The 17,503-nt window shown below is 36.8% G+C and overlaps 1 protein-coding gene across 1 annotated transcript; it reads left to right on the top strand.

Annotated features, from left to right (window-relative positions):
- Window positions 1-7,398: 7,398 nt before the first annotated feature.
- Window positions 7,399-15,031, top strand: LOC128213358 (uncharacterized). Its single transcript, XM_052918974.1, has 2 exons — window positions 7,399-7,786; window positions 9,825-15,031. The coding sequence occupies exons 1-2, from the start codon at window positions 7,516-7,518 to the stop codon at window positions 14,501-14,503; spliced, it is 4,950 nt and encodes a 1,649-aa protein (XP_052774934.1). The 5' UTR covers window positions 7,399-7,515; the 3' UTR covers window positions 14,504-15,031.
- Window positions 15,032-17,503: the final 2,472 nt, after the last annotated feature.

Raw genomic sequence — 17,503 nt, 5'->3', positions numbered from 1 at the left:
TTTTCAACTACACACGTACATTCCAAACTTCTCCTTCGCTGTTCGTCGGAACTTACCAACACGCCGATATACCACACAAGGTAACAGAAAAGGACACTGCCTAGGCTTATTATTACTTTTACTTTCTGGGGACAATATGCGGACATCTGCCCGTGTGGCCTTTGTAATATCCCAGTCACCTGGTCCCACCTCGGAGTCGCTTGCAACAACTGCAGCGTGTGGTTTCACAAGTCGTGTGAAGAGATACCAACCAAAGACATGTCATATTTGAATCGTCCATCAGTCGTCTGGCAATGTTGTCGTTGCGACAGTATTAATGTAGACAGTTTCACCTACAATAACTTTGATTTTTCAAACGTCTTTACACCTCTCTACGAAGTCGACTCGACATTTGACTAAGTTACTTCCTCCTGCTTCAGTCCTGTTGATTCTAGCAGTCCATGTTTTATCAACCCTGTCATGAAACGTAGACTTAGACCTTCGTCCACCGACAGTGTGCCAACCAACTCCACAGCAGACCATCACTCCAACCACAGAGAACACGGCATCCCCCACAACCAGTCAAACCTCAGACTACTCACAGTCAACTGCTGCAGCATTCGCACTAACAAATCCGAGTTCAACGCCGCGCTTGAGTAAATCAAACCTGACCTGATATGTGGAGACGAATCCTGGTTGAAAGGTGTGAAGCCTGGGAAAGACCCCGACAAGATCAGCATCAAGTCAAGTGAGATATTCCCACCTGAGCTGACAGTCCACCGTAATGACAGGTCATCTGGTGTCGGAGGAGGTGTGTTTACCGCCACTAGAGATGCACAACCACAACTCTCAACCAATTGCGAGATAGTATGGCCGAAGGTCAAGACGTGGAAAAGCAAGGACCTTTACCTTTGCTCCTTCTATATGCCCCACAGAAACATAAACGACATCCGCAAACTTGATGAATCTCTACGTCAACTAACTACTTCAGCACGAGAAAAACACATCATTCTGGCCGCCGACTTCAATTGCCCAGACATAGACTGGTCCAATATGGTTGTCAACAAGGGTGCAGCCGACAGGGAAGTATATACAACAAGCTTTGATTGATCTCTCCATTGAACACCGCCTTACTCAGGTACACAACCAGCCAACTCGAGATAACAACATGCTTGACCTGGTCTTCACCAACAACCCTTCATTGATAAAAACTTCTTCTCCTTTCCCAGGTATAAGTGATCACGCTTTGGTTGTGGCGAACATTAACATCATCCCCCAGTACATAAAACAAAAACCACGTAAGACCTTCCTCATCTCTAAAGCAAACTGGGAAAACATACAAAAAGACATGGAATACCTATCTAAGGCAGTTATTGATGCAGCAGGTAGAAATCAAACCTCTGTTCAAAGACTATGGAACATCTTCAAATCTGGCATTGAGAAGTCTATGACTACTAACATTCCATCCAAACTCAGTAAAAAACGCCAATCACTGCCCTGGCTCAACAAAGACTTAAAGAAAATGACAAGGCGGAAGTTCAGGTTATACAAACACGTTAAGCAAACCCAACAGTGGGGCTCGTTTAAGCAGTACCAACGTGAATGCAAGAAAGCCTTCAAGAAAGCTGAGGTCAACCACATCAACAACACTATTCAGAAAGGACTCGAAGAGAATAACTCGAAACCATTCTGGCGGTACGTCGAATCCAGAAGACAAGATAGCGTTGGAGTGGCACCCCTCAAGAAGGCAGAAAAGCTAGTCAATAATGGCAAAGAGGAGGCCCTAATCCTTGTTGACCAATTCAAGTCCGTCTTCACCAGGGACGATAGCAACCCACAACTCCCAGATAAATTCAAGAGAAGTAAGTCTCCCTCTTACCATTACTACGAAAGGGGTCGAGAAGCTCTTAACAGGAATCAACACTTCCAAAGCCCTGGGACCAGACAAGATATCAAACCTAGTATTGAAGACCTGCGCCAACCAGATAGCACCTGACTTAAGCACCATCTTTCAGTTTTCAGTTGATACAGGTACACTTCCTTCAGACTGGAGGAACGCTAACATTTCCGCTGTATTTAAGAAAGGCGATGTACACCTAGCCGAAAACTATAGACAAGTATCTCTAACGTGTATATCCCGTAAACTCCTTGAACAGATCATCCGTAAACATATTTTGGACCACCTAGAGGCAAACAACATCCTGACCTCATTAAACCACGGTTTTCCATCTGGCTTTTCTTGTGAAACCCAGCTTCTCACAACAGTCCGCGACTTCCTCTCCAGGCATGATGTTAGATCACAGATTGACATGGCCATACTCGATTTCAGCAAGGCCTTTGACACCCTTATAAGAAACTTCTACACAAACTTCAGCTGTATGGAGTCACCGGCAACATAAACAACTGGCTAAAAGATTTCCTGACAAACATGACCATGAAGGTAGTGGTAGAGGGTGAAGAATCCGAACCAGCCGCAGTTGACTCCGGCGTGCCACAGGGCACAGTCCTCGGCCAACTCCTCTTCCTTTGTCATATTAATGATCTACCAGACTCGGTTATTTCCACTAGAAAAAGGTTCCCCTACCAGTTTGTCACAACCAGTCATATGCGTCATCATTTCTAACTGCTTTGTACAGTCCGAGATTGGACCTCCCTTCCTTTAGCAACAAGACACTCGGAAACAGTCCAATCTTTTAAAAACAAACTTCAAACACACTCCACAAAACCATCTCCCCTTTACAATGTCGGTTCGCGCCACAACCAAATCATGCATTGTCGTCTAAGACTTGGGTGTAGTTCGCTTAACCATGATCTTCACAGAAAAAATATCATTGACTCCCCTATATGTACGTGCACCGCAATTGAAGATGCGTCCCATTTCCTCATGATATGCCCTTTATACTCAACCCAGAGACAGCGATGTTTCAATGACCTTCATTGTGCACCAACTATTCATAATTTACTTTTCGGTGACGATCGCTTAACTTTTGAACAAAACAATGACATATTTCTGTGTGTGCAGAGGTTTATATCAAGTTCAAGGAGATTCGATGCTTGATCATTCTGTTTGGTATCGGGGGCAATGTGTCATGCATAAGATGATAAACCTACTATATAGCTACATGTGTTAGAAATGATAACAGTTTATAAGCAAATATATCACACATCTTATTTTTAGCATCTTGATCGGATTTGAATATTATAAATACGTCTATTGAACTAAATAACTATTAGGAAAGGAATTTACATAAGTTTTTAGTAACTTGTTTTCCAATCCTTATTATTGTATTCCTATTGTTGTTAAAATACCTTGTATATCTAAGGAATGAATTGCGAGATTTATGTCATTATCGGGGTATGAACGCAATTGGGCTGGTCAAAGTGAGTGGAGTCCGAAGGACTCCACGCGTACTTTGACCAGCCCAATTGCGTTCATATCCCCGATAATGACATCAATCCCGCAATTCATTACTTATATTTACACCAACAGTGCATTATTTCATTCAAGAATTGTTAAAAAAATACTTTATTTCATTTAAGAAAACCTTTCAGTAATCCTTTCTTACCCATTCTGTAAATAGAACGACCCGACTTTAACCGGAAACGTTTTATCAAATGACGTCACGATAACGCGGGAAAAGATCAACCTCTTGAAATCACTTTTAAACGTAAAATTGAAACACTTATGGCAACACTACATTTAACATATCACAATTAAACACTTTCTAAAATGTTTATTTATATATTACGGCACCTGCTGACACAATACAAACAATAACGCGAGGATCAAAAAAATTCATGTATATTGTTATGCAATGAATTGCGATCCGAACATATCTGAAGATGTTGCGTTCATCGATTGATGAACGCAATGGCCGAAAGGCAGTTCATTTAAGGAATGGAAGTTGAGGTGTAAATATGTAAATTTGAAACAAATACTGTTTAAACTAATACATACACATGTATAACAAACATAACTTTTGACTGATAAACCTTTAACTACTTACTAAATAATGTATTTATGGAATATATTAATTACTGATAACCAAATTGTAACCTTGTTTTTAGACTATCTGCGCATGCTTAAGACCGCAAAATCCGAAGAACTACTTCTTTTCATGTCGTTTTAACCAATTTTTGGTGTCAATGCGCTCTATGTTTAGCAAAATGACGTCGAAACCATAAACATAGATTTGTTGTATTGCGGTCCGAGTAAGAGTTCTTGCTTGTTCGGCTATTTCCGCGCTGTATTTCTGTATCCCGGAGTTTTATTTTTAGCAGAATATAACTATTTTTAGATGACTATATTTATCAGATTAATGTGGGTCAAAATGATTATTTATGGAGATTCTGGTAGGAAGGTAACATAATGATATTCACTCTGAGTTTAGCCCAAGGTGTTCCAGAAATTATTACCGATCGCAAGTGTCCCATCACCTGCAGGGTTTGTTATTATAACCTGAAGCATGCTTATTTGTAATGGTGTATTTTTGATAGTATTTCTATGAGATAAGAAACAAAAATGATTGTTTGAATGTCAAAATAGTTTTATCTCGGTTTTCGCGTTGCTAATGCTTCAAATACTATGACTTGCTAAATCTTGATAAACATACCAATTATATATATATATATATATATATATATATATATATATATATATATATATATATATATATATATATATATATATATATATATATATATATATATATATATATATATATATATAGTATTTATGCACTGTGCTGTTTGTAGAGTTGTGTGCTGTTCTATGTTTCTTGTTTGTGAATTTGTGTTCTATGTCTTTGGCGTTGCCCATTGCCACTAAACCGGGTTTATGTTTAAACTTTTTGCTACTGAGCATGTTTCTGTAGCTTTTTGCATATATATTGCCTCCTATACAATAACAAAATATCATTCATTCTATTACTTTTAGGCGTATTCTTTTCCAATACGATGTTTTCATATTTTTTGGATAAAAGCTTCGTTCCGGTGTATTCTTGGCATAGTTTTAGACATAAGGCTTTAATTTATATTATCACACATGTCCTGATTCGACAGTGAGTTATGCATACGTTTGGTGAAGTAAAGTAGGTCGGATTAAACCTGTATAACATCCAAAGAGTGCGAAGGATTCATAAAAGCACTGGTACTATTTCTACCAAGATAGTTACATAAAACATAAATAACATTAATTTATCAACAAAACTTGAAAAAGCACAATCATATTCTCGTTCGTAGAACAGACAATTTCCGATAATCTAAAATTAGTTTCTACATACATTAACTGACCACATGTTTGTCCTCACCGCGGGAAAACGACCATCTGATAAGCTCTGCATTTTGAAAGGAATTATTGCTAAAGCTGTTCGAAAAATAGAATTATTTTCCCTAAACAATTAAAACGTGTTTGTTTATAAAACTTGTCTATCGTATGATATCTAATCAAAGCACCGTTTGAAGCGATTGAAAGTGGCATGCATTATAACCTTAAATACAAGGGGATGGGGGATACGTCGACTGACTGACTGTGCATTTTGAAAGGAATTATTGCTGAAGTTGTTTGTAAAAACGTGATTTTCCTTTAACAAAACGTGTATGTTCATAAAAGGAAATGATATATATGATTCATTACACTTTCCTATCGTATGATATCTAATCAACGCAACGAAAACCCTTTAGAAACGATTGAAAGGGGCATACATTGTAACCTTAAATACATAGAGAAGTGGATTACGGTGATTGAAGTGAATTTTGCATAAACAAAATGACACCAGACGCATTAAAATAGATATAGATATGTTTGTTTCCTTGCCCAATGTTGGTACAAGCGCTCTTGGTCCTCGGCACAGTTTTTACTTTTATCTATGTGCCCTCCACCCATTCCCATTGTTCAAATAAAATTTGAAACTCTCACATATTTGCCCGCAGATAGTCTTTCAGCGCATTCGCGCTTTGATTAATAGCAGAAAGCGCAAAAGTCTTAAATGATTAGTGAATGCTAAAAAATTTACTGTGGTCTACGATAGTCTCATAAGGTAGAAATACCGTGTATTATGCTCATTTCTTCCAAATTAAACTCGGTATCCTTCATAAGATCCATTTTTTTAGACATTTATGGCCTTCTTGGAATATTAAAAAAAATATTATTAATTGTGGGTAATCTTTTCTGGGAGTAAGAGTGCATCTTTAAATTGTGTTATAACTCGATTGGATTCTAGTACATAGAGGACTGATACGCCTAACTGCCCCCGCCCCCCCCCCCCCCCCCACACACACCCAACATCATAATTATACTAACACGAACACATTGAAAGTTTATTACATCGCCAGGTCTCTTCTTGACACCTATATTAATCTATATAATGGTATGGTCCGGCCTTGGTTAATGACTTAATTAATATGTATATGTATTACTGCATATATTTTTTTCTTTATTCTAGCATAGAACTGCAACAGCTCTGAAAACAGAATGTCTTTCGAAGATGAATATTGTTTGCTCGTCTTTTTAAATTAGCATCTACATATATATGTGTGTGTATTCCGCTTAAACCTTAAAGGTCTAGTTTAAAGTTTAATCCTTCTATTAGTGACCCCCCCCCCCCCAAAAAAAAAACAAAAAAAAAAAACAAAAAAAAAACAACAACAAACAAAACGTGTATTGTATACAACCTCTGTGTATTGATCTTAATCTAATTGCCTTATCGTCTGATTTTTTTGTACGCCTCCAATACAACTGTTTAAGGGGATTCACTGATATCAATACTGGGCTGTTGAACGAATAATCTCGGTGCTACACAACTGCTTATAAACGTCATGGATAACTAGTAATTGCATTTCATGAATTAATGAGCCGGACTTCCGGCTGAATTTATTGATCATGTTGGTAAGTCAGGCGTGATTGTGTAATTATAAAATATTTCCAAAAACTAAATTTGAAAAATCAAACAATGGAAAATGTTTCCACTTGATTTTATCAAGGACACTTAATTTTCCACTTTCTATTTACCATCCCGCCTTTCATGATCTCATTCTGTACATACATTTATCTGCCCAGGAAATATATTCAGTTCGTTTAATGTGGTCAGTATATGAAGAAAACTTTTGACCAGAGTATCTCAAACCGGGTAAAATCCTGTTTGAGCCCCATTTACCACAAATTAACAATACTGCTACTCTCACTTTATTGGGGCCGACACCAAAGGATTGTCCGATAGAGTCGTAAAATAAACGTACAAATACAAACAAAACATGAAAGGCGTGAACTTGGACAAATATCATACCTAAGTTTATTTTTCACTTTTGGCACGTAAGCTTTTTATCGTGTTGGTATTTTTTCTTTGAGGCCGATTTTGATTCAGAGGCTTATTCTTTTTATTAGACGCTTGATTTAAATGGCTGGCGGCGAATTTAACAATATACAAGTACACATATTTTTTCTAGATTAACTACTAGGAAAATGTGATTACTGTTATTAACGTGTTATTCATCAGTTTAGAACTGTTAAGTGTACCTCTAGTGACAATCAGTATCGAAATGAGCACGAAATCAAGTGGATTCGGGGCGAGACGACAGTTGAGTTTTGCGGAGTTGCCGTTTTCAGGGAGAACATTTTACATAGACGTAAAATCCAATGCACAAAGAACGAAAATTATTCAAAGAATACAGGCATTAGGTGGTATTATCGAAAGTTTCCTGTCAAAAGATATCAGTCTTTTAATCACAGATTGCCATGACAATGAAAAGAAATTCAAAGATAAGAATGCAGGCTTTGCAGCGAAAGGAAAAAGTGTACCTCTTAGTCGAGGTTTGTAGATTTACTTTTTTTGTATTGAATTTTATATCATAACCTTGCTATGTTTTATTTGTAAAAAAAGCAGTTCATAATTGTGTTTAAGTACTCATTTGTACAAGATAATTACAGATATCAAGCTTAATATTTTATAGTGATCTTTAAATTTATTAAACATACTGGTTAGGGAAATTTTTTCTTGAATAATTGAGAAATACTGAAAATTTTCGAATAAAATTTCATAGTGAAACATCAGTGTAAGTTTATTTTGTGACCTAAGTCACATGTCAATCATACTAATTAAAATCCACTGAAATAACAGTGTACTGTACCAATAATTCCCCCAAATTGGAAAGTTGTTATTTAAAAAAAAAAACTATCAAAAAATGTTCCTAACAACAAAATATTTTCTTTAATTCTGAATACATTGCTCTTCGTAAGTGAATATTTTGGGATGATCATAAATTGCTTATTTTTGGAGAAAAAAAACCCTAATTTAGAAAGCTTTATTTGAACTCATTTGTATAAAATATAATAGTCAGAGCTCTCGCGAGGGGGCGACTTGGGCGAAGTGGTCGCCTAAAATTCCCAGACTTTGCCCATTTGTATCATCAAAGCGACATTGACTTGGCCGAAAATTTTAGCACATTGTAAATCTGTCAATCAGCCAGTATTTGGCCACTGTCCCATTAGTCAAAACATCGCAATTAGCCAATCACAAAATTGAATAATCTCCTAATCGGATAATTGGGCCGTGTCATCCAGTTTACCAAAACATCGCCGGTACGCTTACCGGCGATGTTTCTTGAAAGTTAATCAATCAGAATGAACATTGAGAAGATCCTGATCAAATGATATACGTTTGTTAAAAATGAGATAGAAAAGGCAACATAATTATGAACAATCGTGTCAAGCATTAATGAAGTTAAAAAGTAATTGATATATGTATTGAACAAACAATGCAAGACATCTTAAACATTGTTGCTTTTGAAGCAGACGGTCATAGCCATCTCGGGCCAAGGTGGCGCTAATAAAATCAATAACATGACGTATCACCAAATATTTGATTGGTTTTAGTGAAATATTTAAGATAAAAAATTGATTTGTAAACACATTTTTTTTTGTGCTTTATGTAGGGTTTTAATACTTACAGTATTTTTCTCCTGTTTACGATGTCAAAAAAATCGGCGAGATCGCTATTTTGTCAGAACAAGTTCACGAGTTAATTTCTCAACCTCCCATTATGTATTGGTAAAGTTTTCATCACTTAGGACTGTGATTTAAATGTCATTTGGTTCTTAAATGTCAGCATTTACAAAATTATTTAGCCAGAGACAAGTAAATAACAGCATAGCTGAATGTGACATTCGTACCCTATCCCGAACATACCAAAATAAGATTCGCCCCCCCTACTATATTGACAGTTAATTTATTAGTCATTTTGATTGTTTCAAATCCTTAGCTGTCTTTGTTTTTGTTTCATTTTAGATGTTATTTGGTGATTAACTATGTGACATTGATAAATACACTTTTGCTGAGCCAAAAATGATACATTATTTTATGAACATTTTATATTGTTATAAATAGCAATCAATTTGAATGTGAATAAAACCAGGTGTGTGGTATGGCATAGTTTTTGTATCAGGGGTTACGAAAAGTATCACTTCTCCCTAAAGTCTCCCCACTTCTCCCTAAATTGACTGAAGGGAGAAGTCACTTCTCCCAAAATTTTCAGCCTAGTGAGAGCCCTGATAGTTATGAAATTCCTAAACACAGGATTCACTGGTTGGCTGAAAAAGTGGTCCCTATCCATTATTTTCTAAAAATAATGAACCAAAATCTACTGACGTATACATGTATATATTTGTAATCTTATGTACGATATCGGAAAGCAGCATATGCCGTGTACAGTGGCTTACCGGGTTAGAGAAAGATCTTTAAATTTGTATTTTTTTATTTTGGCTGAAGCATTTTAAACAAAATGTTCAAATACTTTGCAATACTTAAAAACTTTGTTACATGTACTATTGGTGCTCTCATTCTTATATTTCAGGTCAAGCTTTGCTGCAGAAAGCTAACCACGCCCAAGAAAGTTCACCATTATCCAATAGCCAACGCCTGGTTCAAAATGCTGTCAGTCTCGGAATAAAAACACAGACTGTTGCCAAGTTCTTCAACTTGAGTTTAAAACATTTGGCAAAGGTAAAGGCTGACAATAAATGTCATGATGATAATGATCCAACTGCTGGAATATCATACATAAAATGGGACAATGAGAAAGAAAACTTGCCTGCATTTTACATAAAGATTGAAGATAATGAATCTCATTACAAACCAATATTCAAAGAGTTTGAGAATTTCCCTAAATTGTCTTATAGTGGTACCGACTCTCCATTTGAAACTGGTGTAACACTGACGAAGAAAAATGACAACCAGCAGGCCAAGAAGAAAACCACAGGTGCTGGTGTGTTAAGGGGTGGTTACTGTGAATCATGTGACCACTGGTACAAGTGTTCACTTCGTGACCATATCAACAGTGAGAAACACAAAGAATTTGTCGAAGCAGCAGAAAACTTTAGATCATTAAATGATCTCACAAAGAGTCTTCCTAACATAACAAAATTTGTTAACACTCTTAATCTAAAAGGTCAGTCAAATGAACTTAAGAATACTGTTGCAATTACTACCATTGAACATGAGAGTGTTACTTGTGTACATGAAGAGGTGACATGCATTCAAAACACAATGCTAGATATTGTGCAGCCTTTTAAAGTTAAAGATTATTCAAAGACACAGTTTGGTGCAATTCAGGCAATAGATACTGATGATAATCAAGGCTGTGTAGAAAGTGATCAAGTTATTATACCTTCATTTGATATACTGAAAGAGAAATCAGACAGAGTTCTTAAATTTGAAGAGGATTTTAAGAAGAAAAACAGTTGCAGCAGTACTGAGATTTCTTTTCGGAAGGAAATGTCTTTAGATGAGGTTCTTTACAGTGTGATTGAAGACATTGATGATTGCAACAGAGATAAACATTTAAAAACTGCTGACGAAGTTGAAATGATAAATACTACAAAACTTACATGTAGTAAGGGAACATCTCAGAATGTACAGCGTTATGATAGTTCGGAAAAGGTTGGACTAGTATATGATATGAACAGTTTGCAGTCTGTTGCACCTACATCAGTCTATGCCAGTCAAACATCATACTCGTTGGCAACAGTGCCGTTCTGGTTGAACTCGCAGGAAGCAAGTGCTAGTCAAGTGAAGCCCGCCAACTCAGATAGGAACTTTTGCAATTTCTCATCCTCAACTTCATTTGGTGATGTTGGGGTCAGGAACATAGTGTGTTTATTAAATAGTCCTAATTCTAGGACGGATGGAAGAGACAGTGGTAGAACATCAGTTATCTCGGGGACAAACTCTGAATGTAATTTCAGAAACGTTGATGTAAACGTTGGAACAGCATCCTGTTTTTCAGATGCTGGGAGAGTGCCTTCTAGCAACGGTTCTTCAAGGTCATTGTTGAACACAGGTCATGAGGTGAACAGAGGTTCATTGCAATATTCAGAAAATGCACAATTGCACATCAACAGGAGTGCTAGTCCTTTAGGGTGTTGTGAAGATATTGATTTGAAACAAACGCAATATTCCATGGGTCAACAGGAAACAAACACTGATTTAGATTGTAGAACAGTTCAATGCTCTGAAAATAATGTTTTTAAAGATGCAGCAACATCTGCAAGCGACATGCACATGTCTTCCTGCCATAGTATTTCTTTGAACTCAACTCATACAAATATTTCCTTGAAAGCTAAAGATAAAGTTCCATATTTTTGCCAGCTTAATGAGATGAAAGCAAACAATCAAAATCCATGTGAACATTCTTCAAAGCATGTACAATTAGCAGACATGACACCAGATATAAATGGTGTGCCAAGTGAATCTTTGAAGGGGTTGAGTGAGACAACTCAAGAAATGGTTAAGTGTTATGGCAATGAAAACATTGACAAACGAAAAATGTTCTCTGTATCAAATCCTGATTACAGCAACATTACAGAAGAATCAAATCAGGGCCAGACTAACGATGTTACTAATACATGTATATCAAACAGAAACATTTTCAGTGAGTTTAAAATATTTGGAAAATATGAAGATACTGATAATGTTGACAATGTGAGTTTGAATACACCTGATAAAGACAGTATGGGTCATCTAAAAGCCAGAATTACGGAACATGCAACAAATTCAGGGTCTACCATCAGAAACTGGCTGGTTCCAGATGATGATGACTTTTCACTCATATCACTTAATAACACACCAGTGAATAAACCTCCTACTGAGCAAAATAAAGAATATGAAGATAATACTCAACAAATGGAAGACAATTCGAAAGTTGCAAAATGGATACAACAGCAAACATTTGAGCCATCACTGAACTCAGAACTGGCATTGCATGGATTCGAAGATGCTACAAGAGCTTCAGAGACATGCACTGTAGCCTTAAGTCAGAAAAGTGGAGCCAGTCAAGGGCTGAAACATGAAGACATTGTAGAGGAAGACAAAGATAGTGTCCTCCATAAGTGGTGCAGTGAGAGGTATGATGAAGGAAGCTGGTTGGACAGTAGTACAGCTGACAGTAGAACAAGCATATCAGACTGCATTATAGAAAATGTCAGATTTAAATACAGGGAAGAGAGCTATCCAGATGATGTTAAAGTTCGAGGTATCAACGCAAGTAAAAACTGTGATTCATATCAAAATTCTGACAATGTAAGCGAGAAGAGTGGCCTTAGCTCAAGTGTTACCGAAAAGGGGATAAAAATAAGTGGACTTTCAAGTCTGAAAATGTCAAGACCGAAAAGTCGAGCTGGTAGTGTTACACACTGTACATATTTGGACCTTTTGGAACATTCAGATTCCCATAATGGTGAAAAACACAAACTTATGACCAAAAAAGATGCCGGCAGCAGTGAACACCCTCATGATGTCAAGCCTTTAAATGTGAATTTTTCACCACAAAATACTTCGGCAGTGTGTTACAATAATTTTATGTGTACACCTCAAGAGAATACAACCAAGACGGGACAACATTTGGCAGAAAAGCAAATGTTTAGGGACAGAAGCAATCCTGATGTTGCTGTAAAAGTAGGATCATTCAGTACCAGTCAGCAAACAACTGTACTAGAAACACCACAAGATTCATATAAAGAAAAAGAAACAGGTTTTGTTTCTTCAAAAACTGTCAATATCCAAAACACAATGAGCATGCAGCGACCACCGGCTGTACACAATCACTTACTCCATGCAGGACCACTCCAGACTGTTGACTTTCTCTCCTCTCCCACCAAGCAGCCACATCATCCTACTAGAAGCTTAGCTTGTATGGCAAATGACCGCAGTTACCAACCAATTTCTGCAAGTAACTCTACCTATCAAAGTAACAAAGATAGTTCCAATGTTCCACAGATGACAACTTGTGTCTCAATCAATCAGAACCTTCTCAACAGTACTGGTGTTCCTAAGGTAACAGCAGCTTTCTCCACCAGTCAAAACTACCACCTTAATCTAGGTTGGCCACAAATTTCCACTGGTGTCTTCACTAATCAGAGCAACAATGACAGTAGACTCAATACTGATGTCTTCAGCTTGCAGAGTAACCAGCCTGTTTCAAGTACCAACCAAGGTGGAGATGGTGTGAATATTCAACCTCAAACATTCTCCACCATCTGCCTCAATGATATTGCAGAGAGCAGCCAGGCTGTAGATAATATGTCTTTAAAGCAAGCTAAACCCGTTAATGTAAAGGCCAATGCAAAAATGGAAACCAACAAGAATACACGGAAAAGGTCAATTTCAAGATCTTCCAAAAATACCAAACAGAAAGGTATGGCGACTCCAAATTTATTAGAGGGGAACTCTTCTTCAAATAGAGGGGCTGGCAAGTGGTCAAATGAACAACTTGGACAAACTAATATGAATACAAACTCCAATGGTAACCAGCCAAGATCATTACCCCAATTACACCCTGTACAAGCAAATCAACCATGGGTGGGACCTGGAGTGTGTGTTCAAACTAACAATCCACTTCAAGGGAATATAATAAATCATAGCATGTCTCACCAACAACGTATTCATGTGCAAAATACACAACAGTCTTTAACTGTTGGTGAAAATGTTTATTCACATGCACAGATTTCCCCCATGACACCGACCATGCACTATGGACACCCTGGCCTGGCAATGACTGTGGGTGGAGCAGGACTCCATCCTTATGTGCATGGACAATTCACAGCAGCCCAGATTGGCTTCCAACCACAGTTGTACACCCAGTATATGCCCAACAACTTCAACCAGAACTACGGTTACCAAGGTCATGCTGGTTTTCCAAATGTACAATCTTCACATTCCCCATACTCGCCCCTCCAAATGCAAACCTTTCCACCCCATTCGCTGGGGTCCCATGTTGCTTACAATGCTGTCCAGACTGGAAAAACTAAGATAACTCTTCGTAAAATGCCCACCCAGAAGTCGGCAACTAATGAGAGGTCAGACCTATCCCACTACTGGAATGTGAAGAAGACAGGCGACTGTAAACTCGTGTTCTGTGCAAATGCTAAGCGGAAAGCTGAGGAGGAAACTCCCTCCAAAAACACTAACGTCCAAGACACAGGCTACAAAAGGGAGGACAAACCTCAGGCAAAACGACAAAAGTGTCTTGTGTATTGATTTGTTGTAATTTTAAAACAAGTCATTTCATGAGTTAACTTCAAATTAATTCATTAATAATTATTTTCCTCCTACTCTTGTGATATTTTTTTTTCATTTACCGGTATATGCTCAAATCTGTAATGTATCATTTTTGTTTGTGACGTTCTGCTGTTGAGATATATTTATGCTGGTCATTGCATGTATTATAAAATTGTAAACAGCGTTGTTACATAGGTGTCATGGGTTGATATTTACATCATGTGTAGTATTTTGTGTGGAAGATTTACATTGTTTTGCATTAATCTTGAAGGTCAATTTTCTTATGAAGTTGATAATACTCAAATATTTATTTCATACAATATTATGCGAATATGTTTATTAGTTGAACTTTTTGTTTTGCTAAATTTGTAATAACATTTTGTAAAACAGTGGTGTAATTAATTATTTTGTAGTGATTTGTACATATTTAGAATTTTGGTTTTTATTTGTAAATGTTCAATCAGGCATTAGCCATTATTCATAATGGTTGTAGAATTTATAATGGTGCTTTACTCTTTCATTTTAGTCATTTTATTTTTCAAAATTCATTTGTACAGTCTTAAATTATTTTTTGAGATAATATCATGAAATTAAATGTGATAGTATTTATAAATATTTTACAATGACCAAGTTTTGTTGTATTGCACATTTGTCCCCACCCCCACCCCAAGAAAAAAATGGGAAACGAACACCTTACATTGCCATTCTGTGTCTACTACATACCTTCTAAACCCCTGAAACACATCTTCTACTCATCAAATTGTTGTACAGAACTTTACCTGGAGTAGACCACAAAAATAATTGTTTTAAGGATTTGAGTGACTTGTGTTTAGTGTCTGTCCATAACATTATATCCTTCTATCATTTCTTCTTTGCCTCAACATCCAGTGAGCAAAGCATTTTCTTGCATACCGGACGTGTGTTTCCGGTCATGTGACCAGTGCTGGAAAAACCCATCTTACATACCCCATGTAAGATGATTCACGCGCAACAACGCGCCACTTCTTATTTCATTTATTGTATGGTTTATGAAAAATAAATTATGCCATTTCAATTAAGAGCAATCAAATATATATGTTTGCAAGACTTTTAATTAAAATTGAAAATAAATAATCGTAAAAAACGCCATTTTAAGTTACTGCGCTCTATGACGTCAGTAAACAACGTCGCACGCGCTTTTTGGTGTAATTGTACAAAAGTTCGTTTTCAACGTCATTTTTTCCACAAATTTATAACTTTAGATATGCAAGAAACATTATCAATCATGTTTTTCCGGTCCGGATCGAAAAATCCGACCCTCGGGCACGCTGCGTGGCAGGTAACTCGGCAAGCCTCGTTACCGGCTTACGCACGTGCCCTCGGGTCGGATTTTTCTATCCGAACCGGAAACACATGATAGATACTTATAGTGCTGAACCATGTTTGAATCTTGTCATTTATAGGTCAAGTTCACAAAACAAGGTAAAGATGCTGAACCATGTTTGGACCTCATCAATTATAGGTCAAGGTCACAATACTAGATTAAGATGCTAAACCATGTTTGAACCTCATTGGTTATAGGTCAAGATCACAACACTAGGTTATTATTTGCGTAGCGCTGTCTACATGCCAATGCCAACCTAGATGCTGCACTATGGCCTGGTCGTGTGCCATACTATTCCGGTGGTTGTCTTTAATAATAGTTCTTAAAGTGAAGACTTTAACTAATAACTTCATAATTTATATATAGCTCATGCCATCTACATAGTTTTGAGGTCATAAGTAAAAAAATGTCGGGTATTAGTACAATCTCTGGTGGTAATGTACAACTTGTAAACTCTAAAAGAATGTAGTTAAAAACTCCATAAAAAACCCAAGTAAACTGTAGTAGTTTGCTTCTCATGTATAAGTAGGTGTGTTGAGTTGGAATTCAAGTGCACTTTTACCGTAAGTCATTGCTAATAATATTTCAGACAATAGCGCACTTCATGGTGACAGTGAAAACCTCTCTCTTGAACTAAGGAAGTAGCTCACACTACAAGTTGCAAGTGTAAAATTTAAGTTCAAGGGTATGCAACTCTAAGACGATAAAGTAGTAGCTCAGGAAGAATATACTTGGTACACGTATAATGCTGACTACTTTATATCAGCTGGAAGTAGTTTACAAACTCCCATATATAGACTTAATTCCCTCCATTAAATGAAAAGCATTACAAGCCTAATATACAGAACAAGGTAAGAGTACTGCAGGGCAAATGCAACGCTCGTCTGCTGTGTTTCAGTCAAAAAAGGGCATAGATTGTAAGTCAAAGCTTACTAAATGCAGATTACCGTATGTGCTTTGTTCAACATATGCATATCGTCACTTGTAACATATGCGCAAACTTTCATTTAAATATTTTGAATGATAACTATGCTATGGCCAAGTTTTACATGAGCTTTTCAGAATGTCAAGGAACATAACTATTATTAGAAAAGTCAGTCAGTAGTAACTGTCATAAGTCAGAAATATGAGCCTTGCTTTACATGAGTGTATTGTCTCTTGGAATATGTTTACCAAACTGCTTTTTTCTGATGTTTTTTTTATTATAAAAGGGGCATAACTGAAGAATTATTAAAGCCACTGTTTTGGGCCATGTCATAACTTTGCATTAATTTTGGCAACTGATGTGCCCAGACTCATTCGAATCACCGGTATCTTATTATTTTTTTAGTTAATTAGGATAAATTCTGGAAGTCAGACTTATTCGTCAAATAAGAGTGAAGCTAATAAGATACATGTGTTATTATTTGAGAACAGATTATTTACCATTTTAGACAATTTTTCTGAAACTGATTAATGAAATTGGCCGCGAATGCAGAATATTTTAGATAGCTAGTCTAAATATGAAATTCATTTCTTTAGGGAAAATAAGTCTGAACGTTTTTACCGCAACTGACAAAAAATATAAAAAATAAAGCTCTGGCACACTTCTTGGACTATTGGAAGCTTTTACCGCA

Source organism: Mya arenaria, chromosome 13 (assembly GCF_026914265.1).
Source record: "Mya arenaria isolate MELC-2E11 chromosome 13, ASM2691426v1".
NCBI classification, from domain to species: domain Eukaryota; kingdom Metazoa; phylum Mollusca; class Bivalvia; order Myida; family Myidae; genus Mya; species Mya arenaria.
The sequence above is the reverse complement of the archived record's forward strand: the minus strand, read 5'-3'. Positions and strand labels throughout refer to the sequence as shown.